Here is a 19,918-nt window from a genome sequence, read left to right as displayed (position 1 = left end):
ATCGATTTCAGATCTCAGTGTGCCTGACGGCTCTTGTGCTGACGATAGCCGCCGAAGAGAAACCGACGAACACCGTTTCCGTGTCTTCTAGCACGGCAACGATCCAGAGCAACACGATCCAGAAATTAATCAAGATTCTGGAGAAATACGGTTTAGAAGAGCAGAGAGGCCTGAAGAGGGTCTACCTGAGCAACAGGTCGATCACATGTAACGACGGATCCCAGTCAGGGTTCTACCTGAGAAAGTCGCATGGTTCCAAGAGGTGGATCATCTTTTTAGAAGGTGGCTGGTACTGCTACGACCATAAGAGCTGCAGAAACAGGTGGCTCAGGCTGAGACATCTGATGACGTCGACTCAGTGGCCTGAGACACGCGACGGTGAGTAGCTTCCGTTGGAAAGTCGTATGTTCACCTAACTCGACACTTTCTAACGTTTGCAATGGAACGCCGCGCCGTTCCGCAATCTTCTCCCTGCTGTCTGTCGGCTGTTTAACGAGTTTCGCGACACGTGACAACATGTCGTATTGCTCGGGGAGTTCGATTTCTCTCGAGCGACACACAATAAGGTTTAGTGGATATAGTTAAAATGGGAGAAAAGTTCGAATAAGTAAGAGACCGTTTCTTTTCAGATCGTTCGTGTACTTATGGATAGAAGAAAAATTAACATCAAAGTTATAAAATTTTAAAAACTATAACAGAAAAATTTCTAATTTGTTGCAGTTGGTGGCCTGTTATCAGCTAATCCGGAAGAGAATCCGTACTGGTGGAATGCGAATCACGTGTAGGTATTGTCCATCTTGACCATATTTTTGTTCTCAAATGGATTAAAATTTTCTTACGATATTGAACGATTCTTAAAGATACGTAATCATCAAATTTTCATAACTAGATTTCCTTGTATCTCTAGATTCGTCCCTTATTGCACGAGTGACAGTTGGAGCGGTACTAGAGCTTTACCGAATGACATGTTCTCCTTCATGGGTGCAGAGATTGTACTGCAAGTGGTGCGGGATCTGATCCCTCTTGGACTTGAGAATGCAAGCTCCCTTCTTTTGGCTGGTAGTAGCGCTGGTGGAACCGGTGTCATGTTGAATTTGAATCACGTGCACAGCTTAGTTCATCACAATCTGGGTCAGCTACATTTTTTCTTCTCTATTTTTTTTAGAACTTAATGTAATATTATAATAAATACGGATCCACGTTGATTTGAAAGATCTATTAGATCATTAAATTTGCGAATAAAAATATTAAATATTATTTATATACGTTAATTGAAACTTTTTATTCAAATTTTTACTACGACAAATCGCAGGATTGAAACATATCGCGATAAGAGGTGTGTCGGATTCGGGCTGGTTTCTCGACAGAGCTCCCTATTCACCAAACGGTTTGTCACCAGTTGACGTTGTTCACAAGGGGATGGAACTTTGGAAGGCTCGAATGCCGCACAATTGTGTCAACAAGTACCCAAACGAACCGTGGAGGTGCTACTTTGGCTACAGACTATATCCAACGTTGACTGGTAAAGAAACTTCCATCTTGCCTGTTTATTCTGTTTATTATATTTTATCATTTCCCCGTCTCAGAGGACCATTTCAGATCGAACTGTATTTTCCTTTAAATTTGCTGAATCGACGATTCTAAGACGAAGACGCGATGCTTGTTTCGAGTATAATATAAAATATTTGACAAAAAGGCTAATCATTAAACAAACTTCACTGTAAACCGATTGAGTGAGAAAAATATTTGTTCTCAAAAATTCAAAGGCCTCTTTTCTTCCAAATTTCTCATGTTGAGACCTTCAGAGGGAAGAAGTTGCGCGTCAAACTTAATATAAAATATACGATGAAAAGAACGATCGCTGAACAAATTTCGGTGTAAAATAATTAATAAATGAAAATGTTTGTTTTTCATTTTCAAATTCATAGCGCCGCTGTTCGTCTTCCAATGGCTGTTTGATGAGGCGCAGATGTCGGCGGATAACGTGGGTGCACCGGTAACTAAGCAACAATGGGATTATATACACAAGATGGGTGACAGTCTGCGACAGACATTTGAAAACGTTAGCGCGGTCTTTGCCCCGAGCTGTATTAGTCATAGCGTTCTGACGAAGAGAGATTGGCAGTTGGTCAAGATAGATGAGATTTCCTTGGCACAGGCGTTGCACTGTTGGGAGCAAATACCGATTGGGAACCGTCGGAACGAGTGAGTATCAAATCTTTTCCAAAAATAATTTTTCCAAGAATACAAAATACAAAAGGTAACGAAGTATTCTGTATAAATCAAATTATACTATATTATTCGATTGTATGATTACATAAGTAATTTTTATGAATATTTTTATGAATACGCACATTCAAGGTTTGCTTCATCTTTTAACATTATGTAGAATAATTAAGAGATCGCTATTATGAACGATCTTAGTGTATTAATTAAGCAAACAAAGGTAAAGGAATCCTATAAGCTTGACAGAAAAAGAGATTGGTATGTTATTAAAATGAGATGAAATTGTAATAAAAATTGTCTTTAAAACAATTATCAAAAATAGAATATATAGACAATGAAAATTAAAGTGACATAGAGAACGACCCTGTAGTAATTCTGAACAGTGTATTATAACGAGTATTTTAATTTGTATATTTCTTATCTTGCATCTTATGTGTATCCTGCATATTTTTTCATCTTTTTCTACTTATTCATAAATCCTATTCCACATAACAATTTTAAATTAATAAACAAAAGCTGAGTTGTGCAATACATGTTGTAATTTACAGCATCATATTACAAAATACTGAACAACAAAAGCAAAGTTGTTGTATATTGTACTTTCTAGCGAAAGTTCTAGCGAAAGCGCTTCTTCCTTCATTTTCCACCGGTTCACTTGCTTCAACGCGAAACTGGCAGCGAACTGACTTCGTCCCTGTTAATTTCAGCACTCGTTCGCCAATTGAGACGAACCAGCCGTGCGCGAAGTCATTGCGGAAGCTACTACGATCCGGTCTGACGAAGGGAAACGGAACTTCGTTTGAACCGGGAAGAAGCGGAAAGAGCGACTTCATAGCGGAGTTGCAAAAAGTCAGATCGTCGATGATCGGTAAATCGATCGAGAGGAATATTTCGTCGAACGCCCTGATGCAGGACAGGGAGAACAAAAAGAGGAAGAGACGGAAGCACAAAGGCAAACGCAGGGACAGAAATAAGATATCGAAGATGAAGAAGGAGAAACACGAGCGCAGAAAATCTACAGGTAAATTATTATATAATATACACATATATATCTACATCAAATATGAATACAATTATGATTCCGTGTCTAGATGAATAGATAAGAATTACTAAATGAGAAATTGTGGATGCAAAATATTACATTATATCTTTGATATTTCTTTTGGTTTTATAACTTTTTATAACTTCTACATAATCTTTTTAATAATTATTTTGAAGTAACCTCGTTCTGTAGTTCTTTACAATTGTTGAGATATTTATTTCTGCAATCCATGCTATTTGAATTAGAAGGGGTAAAATTTTTCACTTTTCACTACAAAATCACTTTGCCGCTACTTTATTGACAAAACCCTGCAAACAAATTAATTTTTTATGGGGCAAAAATTCTATGTTTGAACAAAATTATTAACATATCTCTTCCAACAAATTAGCTTCTTACGTGAAAATTTTTTCAGATTATTTAATTCGAACACGCTTTATATTTTCTTCGTTATCCATTTCTTTTATCGTATTCGTCGAAGAATGTACATATTTGAAGAAATGGATCATCTGAAATTCGTTGAAATTCTAGGTCGTCGGAAGGGTAACAAGCAGAACAACGACACCAACCATACAGGCATGTTCAACGGTACCAGACCGCAGCGCTCGGTGATACCATCTGGCAAACGGAAGTGTGTCCAGGGCTGCCACTTCCGGTTAATCGAACGTTGCACTTGGCCGCAGTGTAATCACAGCTGCCCAAAGCTCCACAACCCGTTCACCGGCGAGGAAATGGACTTCATCGAGCTGTTGAAGAGCTTCGGCCTCGATATGAAGAGCGTGGCGAACGCGTTGGGTATCGATATACAAACGTTGAACAGTATGGATCACGACGAACTGTTAAATCTTCTTACGCAACGAGCGAACTAACTCGTCGCATTAAGAAGATACATTCCATAAGAAGAACAATAGAAAATGACGATGTTGATGGAGAAAAAGATAAGACTTTAATTTGTACTTTCATCGACCGTCATTTTCTTTCATTGTTCGATAAAGATGAAATATTTCCTTGAAATCTTTTTTAGAAAAGAAGAGACTGAAAGGAAGCAAGGCGTTTAATGCGTCTCTAGAAGAGAACATATTTTTTTGTTTGAATTTTTTCAGACTCTTGAAACAATTTTAACATTATTAAATTTAAAATCATTAAATTGTACATAAGTATTCGTTAGAGTTTCTATGAAATACTTAGAATTTTCGTTAGAGGAATCGAGTCGATTATATTTTATGGTCGAATTCATGTTCCAGCAAGTTACTCAATTCGACGACAATTTCTTTAAACAATTTTCGTCGTTCGTTTTTGCGTGTGAAGCGTGTAATTCACACCAACCTCGCGAGTAGCCGAGTAATTTAATTTATTTGATAGGTTGTAGGTAAAGTAAACGGGCATATAATCATATTACGAATTAATTTACTCGCCTTCGCGGTGACGCGATCGCTGATCAGCCATGAGGCTTGACGTTCAATTTACCAAAACATCCTTCCCTCTTCAACGTTTGTACCTGGTCAGATAGAAAGCAACATATTCGCAGAACGATCTTTTGAATTGTAGTTTCTGGTATAATAAATTAAGTAAAGTTGTTTGTATACTATTGATAGACTGGTCAAGATAGAAGAACTTTTGTGAAAGCTCGAATGAATTAAGTAACGCAATTTCCGAGGAATATCGAAACAGTTACACGTATACCGAAGAAGTTCGAACTGGAGACGCTCAGTATTAATACTGCCGGCTTATGGTCGTGCTGCATTCAATGTCGAGCTAGGGCTCAACTGGAAGTTAACGTTCAGCTCGATTCAATAGAATGCGCCGGAACCGAGTTTTGCGAATTGATGCCAATAACGAGCAAACCGACCGACAAAGCAGCTTCATAGACTGATTAAATTATCTACCTCAACGAATCAAATCGTATTAACGTCCTTCTTTGTACTGTAAACGCCGATTAGAAGAGTTTAACGCGACAAGAGTAATTAAGGAGTTGGGTTAACGCGCACGCGCGCGCGCGCATAGAAAGAAGCCGCGGGTCATTGTATCTAATTGTACCCAGGCACTGTAATATACATACTTTTCTGTAGGATTAACTAATTATTTATTTAGAGCGAGAGAAAAAAATGCGACGATCAAGACGAGAAGAATTCTTCTAAGCGTTTAATTTATTTTTCGCGCGTTGCAATCGATATCAATCCTCTTCGACGCTCTGTCCTTACATTTGCGTCCGTCATACAAATCATTGTTATTTTGTACTCGCGTGAGACTGTAAATAAATTGTATATCTGTTATACTAAACGAGTTATAGAGTTTTTTTATTTTATTGCGTGTACCATTTAATCAATCGCTTCGTTTCTTTGTATGTAGAACATCGACATGGCTGAATGGCAGAAATAGAGTTTTCACATCGAATTGCATTCGCGTTTTTGTTCTTTGACAAGAGCTTAAAATAGAAACACACATATATATACTTTTAGGTAATATTTCAAGTCATTTGTTGAAGATATTTTAATGAACTCTAATATGAAAAAAGTCAATAATGCATAATTAAATTATAATCAGAGTTTACGTAAAAAGTAGCAGAATATATGTACTACCTCCTAATCATTAAGGAAGACAGGATTTCGATAAAAACGTGTCAGAGAATCTAATTCATTGACTACAATTTTACAATACGTTTAATTTTCTAAAATTTACAGTATCAAACAAATGAATAAACTATTTAACCATTCGTGTGTATATTACTACGAAATACTAAACTATTTACGTATAATCAAAACAGCGGAGGCAAAACATAATATTCTATCATATAACAATCTCTGTAATTCTATGTCAACCATTCTACACCAATGAATACAATCCAAAAAAAAATTAATTTCCACTAAATTGAATCTTCCCGTTCGTCCAAAATTATTCGAAAAACACATACGGCGAATGATAAACAGTTTCAAGGGAAGCCTATGGCTTGTATATACACACCAAGGATACATAGTCGGTGCTCGGTAAACATCATCGAACGCGGAGTAACGATAAATCGAGTCGCCTCGTTGGCTGCACCTGTACCTAATCATCATCCTGTTAGCTCTCACGACTGCCGTCCCTTCCTCCCCGCTTGTTCAGCCACGAGCGAGGGTGATAATTCAATGTAGAATCAGAATCCGTCCCCAAACCCCGGTGAACCGGGATCCGTCGATGCTTGGTGCTCGGCGCGTACTCTCCGATCTGTTCGCCCTCCCTCCGTAGTCGTTGTCTCGAAATTATATATTCCACGGCATACGCAGGAAATGGTGTTTAATACTGGCGGGTCAGACCGGGTCTGACCCTCAATGGTTGGACGGCAGTCGATAGGATGATCGAACGGTGGACAGAGAAAAACGGAACACGTTCCATCGGACGGACGACGAGGACAGCCTAGTGGTCCCCACCGAGCAATTGACGTGTCCGAGGAAGTGATGGAAGGATGGCACAATGTGCTTGAATGTCCCATAAGCGAGCGGGTTCTATATTAAACTGGTCCGGTTACGGGTCGTTCGGTTGTCTATCGTTCAGTCACTGGACTGTCTCCAGACGACCGGATCGGTTGGACCAGCAGGATAACGAGCGATCGATTCCTATTCTTCTTCTTCATTGTGTCGACCTACGGTACTTCGTGAATCGATCGTTGTTCGCTTGCCGCGCCGGACGATGAGCCGATCGAACGGTTTGCGATCGCCTTGAAAAGCTGCAGGCCAAGAAAGCGACGCGGGAAAGCGGCGACGCTTCCGTGGGCGGGCAACGAAGCGCGACTGAATGCTCGATCGGCCATCGAGAAGCAAGGAGAACCAGGACTCGAGGGACTCCTGACGATCGACTCGCTGCGTCGGAAGTGGTTCGCGGAGTGTGCGCGCTACGTGTAAGTGCTTTTGCTGTTGTTCTGCTGTTCGGATTCGGTTTTTTCATATTTTCATCTCGCTTTTTATTGTTTTCTTTTTTCGTTTCGATTTTGGTTATTCGAATGGTATTAGACTTCATGGGAATCGTAATTTGAAATCGGTACGGTATAATTATACTAAAAAGTAAAAGAAATTGATGAACTCGTAACAAAAATGACCCTTGTCGAACTTTTGATTCTTTTAAGTAATTCTAGTAGTCGGTAGCTAGATTCAGAACACTGTAAAAGTTGATATTATAAAAAAAGTTTCATATTTTAAATAAAAAATCTACATCTTCGTTTATTGTTGAATTAAATTATTTAGTTCTATAGGAACCTTCGTCGGGAGGTTCATAACTTCGATTATTTTTATAATTGAATTTTTATCCTTATTTATAAATATAGGTAAATCTTTGACGCTGAACGTTGGAGTACAATTTATACGGGAAGCTTGGATAAAATAGTATCACTCGATGATGCTGAAGGGTGTAATATTGCTGCTTCTTCATTTATTTTGCGATATCGGTGAGCGTAAATCTAAATTTTCTGTGCTTCTCGAATTACACTTGCAATATTCTTAATAGCTTGGATCGTGTAATTCGATCGATAAAGATTGCTGACGATAACACTCGTGATTTTAGCATTGGCAGCACAATGCGGAAAAGTATGGCTGACAGTCTCCTCATTGTGGAGACCAATCGCTGCCAGCGACAAGGTGATCGACGCTGAGCTCGAAGTAAATTGGGATCTCGATTGTCCATCGGGCACAGGATACCCAGATACCATCAAGGTGTTCACTGCTGACCCAGCACATAGTAATAAGTTTTGTTTGCTTCTCTTGAACATTGTAACCCGTGATTCAAGGATTAAATCCTACCTTATCGATGCTAATTAATCTATAGTTTCGTTATTCTCCTTTCTTTATCTTTGATAATTTTTATTTTCCATTTCTATTGCAATTACTTTTTATATACGTCATATGTCATGAATTTATTCAAAAGAAGCTACACGAACCATTCAAGCGAACAAAAGCGTGTATTTTCTTCAATTTCATCGAAGTTTAAAATTCAAAAGTAACCACTTCGATATCGGTCGACGCAACCATCGACATCGCACTTTCAGATAAAACGGTGAAGCCTAAGCTGACTTTGACTTCGCTGCAATATCCACGCGGTTACTATCGAACGAATATCACCGTGGGTCGTCCACCACTTCCGGGTGGATGGGATACCAAGGATGGTGCGACGCTTCCTGGTCCACATTGCCTGAAACACCATGCTGCCCTTTACAAAGATGGAGTCATCCTTACCAGTTCCTGCTTACAAATCTGGCCAACATGGATGTACGACTTGAGGTAATATACTTACCTTCCATAAGTTTCCAAAAATTATTCAAATTAGTTTCTTCACTTGCCAATAAACATTATCCGGAAAGAATATTTCCTCATTAAGAAAATTTATATGAAATTAAAATTAAAAATCTATTTTTTCAAATTGTACTAAAATCATTTTCTTTAATTTCCAACAAATATCATTGCGAAATTTTTTTTAACAAACATTACTGGAAGATTTTCTTCTCAATAAATTCTTAAATCTAAATCTTATTAAGGAAGAATATCTTCCTTTATGAAAATTTATATAAAAAAGATTTGCTATGTTTTTTAGAAGGCAATTAGGAAGGCTTCCGATAGGAAGTTTAATGATACCGGGGACGCATAATTCCGGATGTTACAAGCACGGTGACCTGTCGAGGCGGGACGCGTTTCAAAGATACCTCTTGACACAGGATCGCGATATATGGACACAATTAGTGCATGGTATAAGGTATCTAGACATCAGAGTTGGTTATTATCCATCAATTCCGACCGGCACTGCTATCGAAGAGGGCAATCACATAAGCAGATTCTGGATCAATCATGATGTCATCCGGATCACCCCTCTCTCGGCTATCATTAAAGACGTGAGAAACTTTCTGAACGTTGCTAGGGGAGAAGTGGTCATCATGGATTTTCATAGGTAAATTGGCGATATAATGCAACACTGACGACTTACGGATCAATAATATCGAGAGAACAATTCGGTGCTCGTGATACAAATTGATTTCAAACGGCTATGAAATTGAGTGTAGCAGGTCAACATATTTATATCGTGTATTTAATAATTGAAAGGAAATTTTTGTTCCAAAGTCACGTATGACTGTATTGTAGAATAAGAATTGAGAGAAAAATTGGAATGATATTTGGCGATATTTATATAGTAGAATAACTGCATGTTTTATAGTTGGAGGGAAACGATATTCAACATGGAATTGTGTTACTTTTAGATTTCCCGTGGGATTTGAAGATAGACCGAGTAGGCATCGTCGATTGGCCATGATCCTCTTGCGAGAATTCGAAGGCTTGATTCTAAAACCCGATAGAGGGGTCGAAGGTCTGGGTCCGACCTTGAATGATATTTGGACCGGAGGGAAACGCTTGATAATTTCCTACGGTGACAAGCACACCGTTAATGGTAAATTTATTATCAACCTTCATCCAATGAAATTACCTAGGTCAATATGCAGATTCATCCAGATATAAAAATTGACTTAATGAAAGTTCTAATTTTACTTGAATTTTATACAGTTGAAGCACTTTTATACATAAAAGCACTTGACCATGTTAGATATTTAGAACATTTTATCAAAAATTATAAAATACTAAAGAAGAGAGACTACAAGAAATCTATTCTTTACGAATATTTATTATTCTTCTCAACATTAGTTGTTCAATATTTTTAGAATAAAATAAATTATATTGCGAAAAATTATACTTTAGTAAAAAATACTCAGGTAATATCTTTTTAGCCAGCTGTACTTAGTTCATCAGGTATTTTATTTTAACATACACTTTATATTATTTAAATATCGAAGAAGAAGATTTTAGAAATATAATGTGCACAGTACTCGTTCTTATTTTCAATATCATTTCAATTTTATTTCGCGAATCGTACTTGTAAATCAATTTTATTCTAGAATACGACTGGCTGTGGCCAACGCTGCCTCAAGCCTGGGGCAATCAACAAACGGTGGAAGGGCTGTTCAAATATCTGGAGAAAGTTATCATGGCTCCGAAGAAGTCCCTGAACGGTCAAAATCCATTGTGGGCGGCAATGGCGGAATTAACACCGTATCCGCTAGACATAATCTTCAATTTATCCGGCGGACTGCGGCAGATGGCCGACTCGGTGAACAGAAATCTCACGTACCAGTTTCAAGAGGAATGGTGGAAAGAAGCGAACATCGTCGCAACAGATTTCTTCCTCGGAAATAATCTCATTGACGTGTCGATACAGGCGAACATTAAGAAGAGCAACATCGCCCAGTGGCGTTTGTAACGTGATAGTAAAATCGCATACTCTACGAAGATTTCACTTTAATTAGATGCTATTTTCTTGGTGGGAGGAAAAGTGCGGATCATGTGAAGTTTTTAGAACTTCCTTTACAAATGATTCTAATTCTATTAGGTTGTCCGAAAAGTTTCTTTCGTTTTATAAGGAAATAGTAGACGCACAATGTTTTTTGTTTTATATTAGTTTATTCAATTATGCACGAACATAATAATAGAAATAGAACGAAATGGATCATACCTAATTCAATAAAATAATATAAAACAGAAATTGTTGTTCATCTATTATCACCTTATGAAACGAAAGAAACCTTTCGGACAACCTAATAATTAAAAATACGATAACTGATCGAATTATGTTTTGCAATAGGTTTCCTAAGGCATTTCTAGCGAAAGATTTTGAAATTTATTATTCGATAGAACATTCTATGAAAATATTTAGAAAAATATAGGTGTTCATTAAATTTATTTGAATTATTTAAACTGATAATTATCTTTAAAATGCGAAAGATCAAAAAGGAGGAAGTATAAGGAAGAATAGAAATGCTTAGGGGTTAAAGGGATAAAATCGGCAGTTATTTCTTTTTAAAGAATTATAAATTACTGATTAATGGTTTCTTAGTAGATCGGATTCATCGATTGACCGTGATAAAGAATCTTAGGATAACTGTTGTAAGAGACATGTACATTAAAAGCTCTTAAATGGAAGTATCAATACATGTACTAACGAGAAGACATGCTTTTATCTCTCTTATAGTGTCAGTCAAAATGTTCTGGTTGAACTAACAAACAAAATTTTATTTTCCAAAATTCAATTCAACGATATAACAAACCTATATAACAACCAGATACTTTTCATAGTTACTATCACTATATTTAATATTCTCAAGATTTCAAACAAAAAGAATATGTGGAGTTCGCTATACGTTTGCTCAATCAACGTTTCACACTTCCAAAAATCATCAAGCCAATCTCACAATAACACGAAAACTTCACAAACTCGCATTTCTCAGCATCGTGTCAGCACAAAGCTATTCAATTCAACGGCGGAAACTTGCTGCACGAACCACGTGTCCTACAATTCCCGAACTTTTTAACGCGGCCGTGTTTCCACCGAGGAAAATAAACGAGTTCGTTCGAAACAAATGCCGCGACGTTTCCGAAACGTGCTCCAGCGAAGAATCAGCGTGGCGCGCATCGATTTGACTTCCAAATGGGACTGTAGAAAGCGAGATCACGTTCGGGACACCGGTTTTCGAGGTAGTCAGTCGTCTGGTAGCAGCGAACGACAACGAATCCATGCGAAGTGAATTTTAACACGGCTCCATCCGTCGATTCCTCTCGTTTAACCGACTTTCCACTCGCGTACTCGCGTTCATACTAACTTTAAAATACGCCTCGTGTTTCGATACTTTGGTATATTCTTACTCTTTCTTTTTTTCTACTTTTCTTTTTGTGTTTATTTATCTCCGTCGTTCGTTGACCACTATTATCGTAGCTTTATCACGACACTGATAAATGGTCCCCTTCTTGCTCGTCGAGATACGGAATGGCGCACGCAATGAGATGAATGAAACGTTAAGGAAACAACGAGCTACGTCGACCATTCTTCGCGTTTTCTTTCACGGTACGAAGCCAGCTGGACGGCTAACGTGAAACAATGGAGAACAATCTTGCGAACGAGGTGAAAGAGCTGTGGGTCGTTTACGTTTGGTGGTCATGCGTTCTCATTCTGAAGATGAACGCCCTGACGTGGTTCACTGGGCGAATGCGAGCCACCAGACGGGTAAAATATCCTTATTTTCTTTATATAATCCTTATTTTGATCTAGCATTAGATATTAATAAAAAAATCTGTCTGTTGGTTTATAATCTCTTAACTGGGAGATACGTATATATGTGATAATTTATCATTCGACTATCAATCTCTTTGACGTAATAATTTCTTTATTCCTAATCTTCTATATTTGTGTCAAAACTAAATTATATTATATTTACATGGATGGCTGGCTGACAATCATGGAAATAATTTTCAAGATTTTTAAAAATCAAAAAGATAATTTAGTTCAGTGTTATTTTTCCTAAAACAGTATTTTACGTTTACTATTGTAAGAAATTCATTATACATATTTTTTTCTACATCATGAAAATATATCACGATAGAGATTAAAGTTATTATAGAAATATATGATTAAATTTAATTTCTCAAAACCATCACTTGTATACCAATACGATTTCTATTCTGCCATATGTCTAAGTATCAACTGATTAATGGATTTAAGGAATCAACAACATTTGATCTTGAACATTGTAGCTATAACGATAAGAATTCTAGTGTAAATACTGCCATCTAATATCTTTTCTGCGTCTGTAGACGTATGACTAAGTATATTCAAGATACATTGCTATCTCTTGATGAGATTTTTCGTTATCGAATATTATAAAATACATATTTCCTTTCTTATCAAAATTACCTAACAGACAAATCAGAGTTAACATACATTTAAACATTTCAAAGTTGACATCAACAAAAACACGAAATACTTTTGATCATACTATTATTTATATTACGCCACGCCGCTTATCATGACTGAAGTAGTTCTGAATGTATTTAAACACTTGATTACATACGTATTTATGTTCTTGGCAAAAAGTGTAGTCTGATTATCGAAGGAGAGATTATTGATAATAGATTTTTTTTAACGTAATAATATTTACAAGTCCATAATTGGAACGCGTCGTTTTGATCGATTTTTCACAGGTGATTCACAGCGAGGAGGACAAAATGTGGTTGACAGGTACCGACATAATTTTATGTCCGACCGGAGGCGGTCACGAGGACGTGGTTCGCGTCAGAAATGCACATCAACACGATCTTGGAATTGTAATCCCTTATCTGCTAATTGCACCGATATGGCTGACTACGTCACCGCTGTTTCCTATAGCTAGATTGATTTTACCCGCTTTTGCAATAGTTAGCATATTACGTACATTGCTCTACATTAAATTCGTGGACCTGCATCGTTATTGCATAACAATTCTGTCCACCTCGGAACTTTGCATTCTAACCTACATGTCCTTCTTATCTGCGTTTTACTACGCATCCTGATCTCGGTATAGTAATATATGTATTTCTTATACGCAGTTCTAGAAACGTGATCGTTGCATTTTGATACGATAAGTAGCTGCAGCGTTCAACGTGTCTCGTGTCGTGTAAATCAGTAAATGTAGACGTTATCATTAGTGCGATTTATAAAGGCCTCTTTAATAAAATTGAAATATGAAAGAACAAAGTTTTTGTGTCATATTTTATTTCATATTTATTGAAGATTTTTTTTGCAAAATATTTAGGAAAGAATTTCGAGATATTTGTACCATCTATGTATGACACGATAAACAGTTTTTAATAGACGTTTCACGTACAGGCAAATAAATGAACGAAAATATTGATATAATAGGTCAAAGAGAATATTTAATTTATGTAATTTAATTTATTTAACACAATAAAGATACAGTTCGAATAATTTACAATTATTTAATCAATGTAGAAGTACAGCGCGTATTTGACCCCGTGTTCAATACGTGTCTATTAGTGTCCAATAACTTTCATTATTAACACGAGCTAGTAGCAAAAATGCAAATCTGGTCTATAAAACGTCACAAATGATAAGTAAACTTCTTAACCAATTCTTTTTATAGTCACAATTTAAGATGTTTTCTTTAGTTTCTATACAAAGGATAACGTGATTCTAGCACATTATAAAATCTCTTGAAGTATCCGGATAAGGTGCATGTTACACAATACTCGTTACAAAAACAAATCTTCAGTTCTTCTAACGATCTATCAACTTCCTATTCTAGTCCAATTACAGTGTTCTTCGTCGTGCTACTTTTTCAATGCGTGAATTAACAACCGATAAACCAGAATATATATTGTCATTTATGGAACTACGATGGTAACTTTATTTTAATTTATTTGCCAGAGAAATTAAGACAATGCGCTGCGCTTCATCAGTCATATGTCGCGCACCCTTCTGATTACTAATTCGTAATTAGACATGAAAGAAACCGCAGAAGAAATTAATTATAGTTATTGTTTCACAGACAGCATGTGCACATGCAACTGCACATCGGCGAGCCGCGATCATCGTGCTTATTCGAGTTTCAACTGCTAACGTACTGAAAGCGATCGTGCTTATTCGAGTTTCAACTGCTAACGTACTGAAAGCGAACACTGTCCCGGTGTGCAATATCTTCGTTATCATTGGATTTAATTGATAAGTATTTAGCTTGTCTAGATTATGACGTGTTCGTTATGTTACGTCTTTGAGATCAATAGTCAGTTATTAAGTTAATTTTAAGTGCAACCTGTTCAGATTCGTAGTGCAAAGCGTCATAGTCGTGACTCAACTGGCAAGAAGTACGAGTGATACTTTAAAGAATCGATCTCAGTGGAAATCGTGTAGTGCTCCTGGTAAGTTCTCTTCCTTTGTAATTTTCCATATTACACGGAAATTGTGAAGGTTGGGTTTAGTCATCTATATTGAAATAGATTGCAAATTATAATGCAAAGCAACAATGCAAATATTTGTGTTAGACATTTTAATATCTTCATTTTTTATATATTTACATTGTAATATATTCTTATTAATATTATATTCTTGTAGATTTTCTCTTAACAGCAAATCTAGAAATTATTTGCATCTTGAATTTAATATCTTCTTAATTGGTTACATCATTACAATTTCTTGGAAAATCTAGATCTTGCGATGTTTATTCATTCAAAACCGGTATACACGTCAATCCCAGTTCTAAAAACTTGGCAAAGAAAGAAATGTGCATATGTATATACGGTCATCTCTAGACCTTGTTGGGACTAAAACCCAAAATCAGTGTATAGAAACGGTAACATACAAATTTTTAATTTAATTTTTCTTTTAAATAGATACATTTTATTAACCATCGATGCATGTAATTCCGTTGTTCACTCATATGATAATTTAGATTAGACGGTAGTTACGCGCGCTGATAGCGTAACGTCTATCAGCTGTAACCTGATGCAGCGAAACGAGGGATAGGTTGAGAAGGGTCACTATGGATAGTGACAGTCGATTGTTCGCGGAGCTAGACAAAAGTTCCGTGCACAAATTGCTTCAAATGGAAGTGTTCGTCTTTGATTGTATATTTTTCTTTACATTTCTATATCTATTCGTGTACTTAATCGGTCGCCAAATTTAGAGGTTAGGTATACATTGTCCTTCACCCGTTGCGAAGGACTGACTATAAAGCCGTAACTTCGGATTACGAACGGAATTGTTCGTTTTGAAGTGATTCGATAAGGTTTACGCTTATTGCGCGTAAAATTCGATCATGATTCGAAGAGAAATCATGGTGCTGTGATTCGATTTCAGTGTAAAGAAATGGAGATAGAAGAGAGAATAGTTCGCAAACGGTCTTTTCGAAGCTTTCTGCAACGCATACCACAGCGTTTGTCAGAAGTGGTGGAACATTTTTTCTATAGGTAGGTCTGATAATATGCCCTCTGAGAAATATAAGAATTCTTTGTTGTCACGTACTTAGCTTATATCTTTTTTCAGACTCGGGTTGCGAATTGCTCGACGACCGTTGAAATGGATAATTGGAAGTACTGTGATAGTATTAATTTCTCTTTCTGGTTTATATTTTTTTCATCAAGAGAAAAATCCTGTGAAATTATGGGTTCCACAGGACTCTGATTTTGTTCGCGACACAGAATGGATGTTCGAACAATTTGAACAGGGTTTGAGAATGGAGAATATGATATTAACTGCTGATGATGTATTAGAACCAGAAGTTCTTGCAAGAGTACCTACTTTTACTTATATATTTTATTGTAGTAAGGTTTCACTATGCATGTAATATACATTTTAGGTTATTTAAATTCTTTCAGCTAAATGGAATAACAAAGGAGGTTATTTCTGTACAAACTTCTGATCAAATTGCATGGACAGATGTATGTTTCAAGTAAGCATTCTTCTGTACATGTTATTGAACAAGCTTTATTTTATGGATACTATAAGATTTGCCGAAAACCAAAACTAATTTCTCTTTGTTTAATGAATAGAGTACCTGTCATATCAGGTATTGTACATAGAAAAAAGCGCAGCGATCAACTGCTGACTGATGATTTCTTTGAAATTGAACCAGACAAACAAATTAATAACACTGTATTCGAACCTGCAGTTCATGTTAGTCCTGAACTTTATTGTAATGTAGTAAACAATTTGCCAAAAGCTTGCCTTTTAAGCAGTATCTTGGATATATGGGAATATGACACTAATGTGATTCTACATAAAACTAAGAAGGATATTATTAATGATATAAACACCACAAAAATTAGTCCCACATTGGGCCATCCACTAAATTTTATAGAATTATTGGGTGGTATAACAAGAGATGAAGAGGGTAAAATCATCTCAGCCACAGCAGTAAGAACACAATGGGCAGTTAATGTAAACTTTTCAAAAGTGGATATGAATAACTTTGGCAACGATGTTGGAACAGCTGATTGGGTAAGGTAAGTTTATAAAAAGGCTTAAATCATGATTTCTAAATGTTTTAAATAGTTTCGAATTTACAAAAGTCTTATAGAAATATTATTACTAAACAGCTTATAATGTGTACATTATATACCATATAATTTAAATGTTTTATATGATTTAGGCCTTGCTTTATTCTTGAAATGATTTTGTCAAGATCAACATTAAAATATCGCTTTTTTTGATAAAAAAAATAGTAGTTTATTTATAATATACGCTTATAATATATGCTATAACATCTTAGATTTTTGACAGAATCAATATAAATTCCATATATTTTGCTTTGTATATATTATAACAATATTTGGAATAAAAATAATATTTTATTTCTAGGCAACAGATGATGTATTACAGTGGGAGCTATCCTATTTGGATATATTGCACGAAAATGCAAGGATTTTAAATAACGAAAAAAATGTAAATAATACATTAGCTATCTGGTATGATGCTGGTAGAAGCTTTGGTGATGTTACATTTGTAACAATGTTCGGAAATATTGGTATATTATCAATAGGATTCATTTTAATGTTTTTCTACGTTCTAGTCATATTCTCGGATTACAATTGGGTGGGATGGAGAGTGAGTACTATGTCAAACTTTCATTGATATAAGAAGTTGGAATATGAATGTAGATCTTCATAAAAAGATTTTATGAGAAGCACAAATTTTAAATTTTACGAAATACAATTTTCTTCAGGTCTATCTTACAATTGGCGGTCTTTTGTGTGTGGGTGGTGCTTTTATAGCTTCAATCAGTGTGTGCTCTGCTCTTGGAATTTCGTATGGACCTGTGCATACTTCTTTACCTTTTATGTTGTTGGCTCTTGGAATAGACGATAATTTTTTAATAATGGCATCTTGGAAAGAAATACATACACACAAGTTGAATCAAAATAAGCCATTAGAAGAAAGAATAGCTTTAATGTTAGGACATGCAGGCTCGGCTATTATTATTACTTCTCTTACTGACGTTGTTGCCTTTATTATCGGTGCATCCACAGTAAGATTGAATTGACATTTAACTTATCACATAGATGAAAGGTATGTTTGCGCGTGTGTATATATTAAATTTTATATATAATTCTAGATATTGCCATCCCTCCAATCATTCTGTATTTACGCGGCGGTTGGAGTACTACTGACGTTTTTATTTCAAGTCACGTTTTACGTTGCCTTTTTTACCGTCGATGCCCGACGAATCGAGAATAAAAGAAATTCGATACTACCTTGCATCGTTCATGAAAACTTTGTACAGAAATTCACTAGTCCGCAAGAAGAACTTCCCGCCAAGTTGATAAATAAATTATATTCAAATATAATTCTGACAAAACCCGGAAAGATAATGATAGTATTAATAACAATAGTTACAGTATCGGCTGGAATTATGGGTACATTAAAATTGGAACAATGGTTTGACCCAGGGTGGTTTATACCAAGTCATTCGTATTTAAGTAAATATATTGACGTACGACGCACTCAATATCCCGAACATGGTTACGAGTCAATGATTCTTATGGGAGATTTCAATTACACCGCCGAGTTTCCAAAGCTAATAAATTTGGCTGAGAAATTTGGAAATTTATCAACGATACAAAGTATAAATTCTTGGCCCAGTGATTTTGCCAAATTTGTCTTGGAATATTTTCAAAAAGGTTGACAATATTTTTTATCATTGCAACAATAATTCAAAAATAAACTATAAAAAACAAATCAATAATATATTTTATAAATATATATATATATATATATAATATTTTAATTAACAGATTTAAGATATGAAATACTAGAAGACGTGAAATTCCGAAAATATTTATCCAAGTTCTTATTTAGTCGAAATGGAGGCAAATATCAACGGAACTTCCGTTTTGGAAAAAGCTTAACGTGCGGTGAAAGTACTGCACCGATTTTAGTAGCTACTATAGATTTTACCTTTAAACGATTTTATGGTCCTCATCAATGGATTCCAGCGATGGATGAAAGTAAGCAGGTGGCACATGATGCTGGAGTCAATGGTTTCGTCACAGTTTGGAGCGAAGTATTCAGCTTGTGGGTCACTGATAAATTAATCGCTCAAGAAGTTCAGCGTAATGTTTTCTTGGCTTTGATTTGTGTCATGGGAATGACAGGGTTACTGATCGCTGAGCTGCAGACATGTTTCTGGATATTTTTATGCGTACTTCTTACACTTTTGAATGTTTGCGGATTCATGTACTTTTGGGGTTTGACAATAGATATCGCATCTTGCATTGGTGCGTAATCAGTTTCTTTGATAATTTCAACATAGCACAATTTTGTCAACACTATTATATTAATTCTTGTTTTCCAGGCTTGGAATTGGGCATTGGATTATGTGTGGATTACGCTGCTCACGTTGCACATGCATTTATAAATGCTGCGAGTGTAAGTGGAAATGAAGATCGTACAAAAAGAGCACATATCGCGGTGAGGTACATTGGTGCAGCGGTTGCATACGGTGCTGGCTCGACGTTACTTGCACTTTCCATGATGGTATTCTCGGACAGTTATGTGTTTCATGCGTTTTTAAAGATTTTTGTTTTGGTAATATTGTTTGGTCTCTGGCACGGATTATTTCTTCTGCCTGTTATATTAAGCACTATTGGACCAGGAAGTCTACGATCACACAAAGAACCAGAATCTCCAGAGAAGGTGGAGGATACAGGCGACACCGTTACTAGTCCCCTAAATAAAGAGACGGAGAGTTAAACAGAACGCCTAAGATGATTCTTTATCAATAATATTTATTTTTGGTTCAATAAACATACAAAATTATTACACTAT

The 19,918-nt window shown here is 36.1% G+C and overlaps 4 protein-coding genes across 5 annotated transcripts in view; all 4 read left to right on the top strand.

The window, feature by feature from the left end:
* LOC100652269 (palmitoleoyl-protein carboxylesterase NOTUM) overlaps nt 1-5,355 on the top strand; it is a 32,940-nt gene extending 27,585 nt beyond the window's left edge. The window contains exons 2-8 of the mRNA XM_012312080.3: nt 12-378; nt 721-781; nt 908-1,131; nt 1,313-1,522; nt 1,929-2,205; nt 2,934-3,247; nt 3,797-5,355. Of these exons, the coding sequence (XP_012167470.1) occupies nt 12-378; nt 721-781; nt 908-1,131; nt 1,313-1,522; nt 1,929-2,205; nt 2,934-3,247; nt 3,797-4,134 (1,791 nt within the window). The 3' untranslated portion in view covers nt 4,135-5,355. The remainder of the gene's footprint in view (nt 1-11; nt 379-720; nt 782-907; nt 1,132-1,312; nt 1,523-1,928; nt 2,206-2,933; nt 3,248-3,796) is intronic.
* Nucleotides 5,356-6,790: 1,435 nt separating this feature from the next.
* Nucleotides 6,791-11,275, top strand: LOC105666086 (PI-PLC X domain-containing protein 1). Its single transcript, XM_012312074.3, has 7 exons — nt 6,791-7,139; nt 7,563-7,682; nt 7,799-7,972; nt 8,280-8,511; nt 8,822-9,172; nt 9,480-9,667; nt 10,170-11,275. The coding sequence occupies exons 2-7, from the start codon at nt 7,631-7,633 to the stop codon at nt 10,529-10,531; spliced, it is 1,359 nt and encodes a 452-aa protein (XP_012167464.1). The 5' UTR covers nt 6,791-7,139; nt 7,563-7,630; the 3' UTR covers nt 10,532-11,275.
* Nucleotides 11,276-11,412: 137 nt separating this feature from the next.
* On the top strand, nt 11,413-13,834 carry LOC100649682. The gene is made up of 2 exons (XM_048406647.1): nt 11,413-12,328; nt 13,303-13,834. Exons 1-2 carry the CDS (start codon nt 12,203-12,205, stop codon nt 13,648-13,650), a joined length of 474 nt encoding a protein of 157 aa, XP_048262604.1. The 5' UTR covers nt 11,413-12,202; the 3' UTR covers nt 13,651-13,834.
* A 143-nt stretch (nt 13,835-13,977) lies between these two features.
* Nucleotides 13,978-19,917, top strand: LOC100649487 (NPC intracellular cholesterol transporter 1). Of its 2 annotated transcripts, none has more exons than XM_003393270.4 (10): nt 13,978-15,015; nt 15,953-16,062; nt 16,139-16,385; nt 16,471-16,544; nt 16,645-17,092; nt 17,453-17,698; nt 17,817-18,119; nt 18,207-18,771; nt 18,886-19,368; nt 19,446-19,917. In XM_003393270.4, exons 2-10 carry the CDS (start codon nt 15,962-15,964, stop codon nt 19,841-19,843), a joined length of 2,865 nt encoding a protein of 954 aa, XP_003393318.2. In that variant the 5' UTR covers nt 13,978-15,015; nt 15,953-15,961; the 3' UTR covers nt 19,844-19,917. The 2 variants fall into 2 exon arrangements, with proteins under 2 accessions (XP_003393318.2, XP_048262031.1); XM_048406074.1 differs by lacking the exon at nt 13,978-15,015 and adding an exon at nt 15,329-15,446.
* Nucleotide 19,918: the final 1 nt, after the last annotated feature.

Source organism: Bombus terrestris, chromosome 1, assembly GCF_910591885.1.
Source record: "Bombus terrestris chromosome 1, iyBomTerr1.2, whole genome shotgun sequence".
NCBI classification, from domain to species: domain Eukaryota; kingdom Metazoa; phylum Arthropoda; class Insecta; order Hymenoptera; family Apidae; genus Bombus; species Bombus terrestris.
The sequence above is the reverse complement of the archived record's forward strand: the minus strand, read 5'-3'. Positions and strand labels throughout refer to the sequence as shown.

Bases quoted from the DNA above. Each gene is read 5' to 3' on its own strand.
- LOC105666086 (XM_012312074.3), top strand. From the start codon at position 7,631: ATGATGCTGAAGGGTGTAATATTGCTGCTTCTTCATTTATTTTGCGAT. The intron at 9,173-9,479 runs GTAAATTGGCGA...TGTTACTTTTAG, and splicing joins GTCATCATGGATTTTCATAG to ATTTCCCGTGGGATTTGAAG. The intron at 9,668-10,169 runs GTAAATTTATTA...ATTTTATTCTAG, and splicing joins TGACAAGCACACCGTTAATG to AATACGACTGGCTGTGGCCA.
- LOC100649682 (XM_048406647.1), top strand. From the start codon at position 12,203: ATGGAGAACAATCTTGCGAACGAGGTGAAAGAGCTGTGGGTCGTTTAC. The intron at 12,329-13,302 runs GTAAAATATCCT...GATTTTTCACAG, and splicing joins GAATGCGAGCCACCAGACGG to GTGATTCACAGCGAGGAGGA.
- LOC100649487 (XM_048406074.1), top strand. From the start codon at position 15,384: ATGTATATACGGTCATCTCTAGACCTTGTTGGGACTAAAACCCAAAAT. The intron at 15,447-15,952 runs GTAACATACAAA...ATTCGATTTCAG, and splicing joins AAAATCAGTGTATAGAAACG to TGTAAAGAAATGGAGATAGA. The intron at 18,772-18,885 runs GTTGACAATATT...TTTAATTAACAG, and splicing joins CTTGGAATATTTTCAAAAAG to ATTTAAGATATGAAATACTA.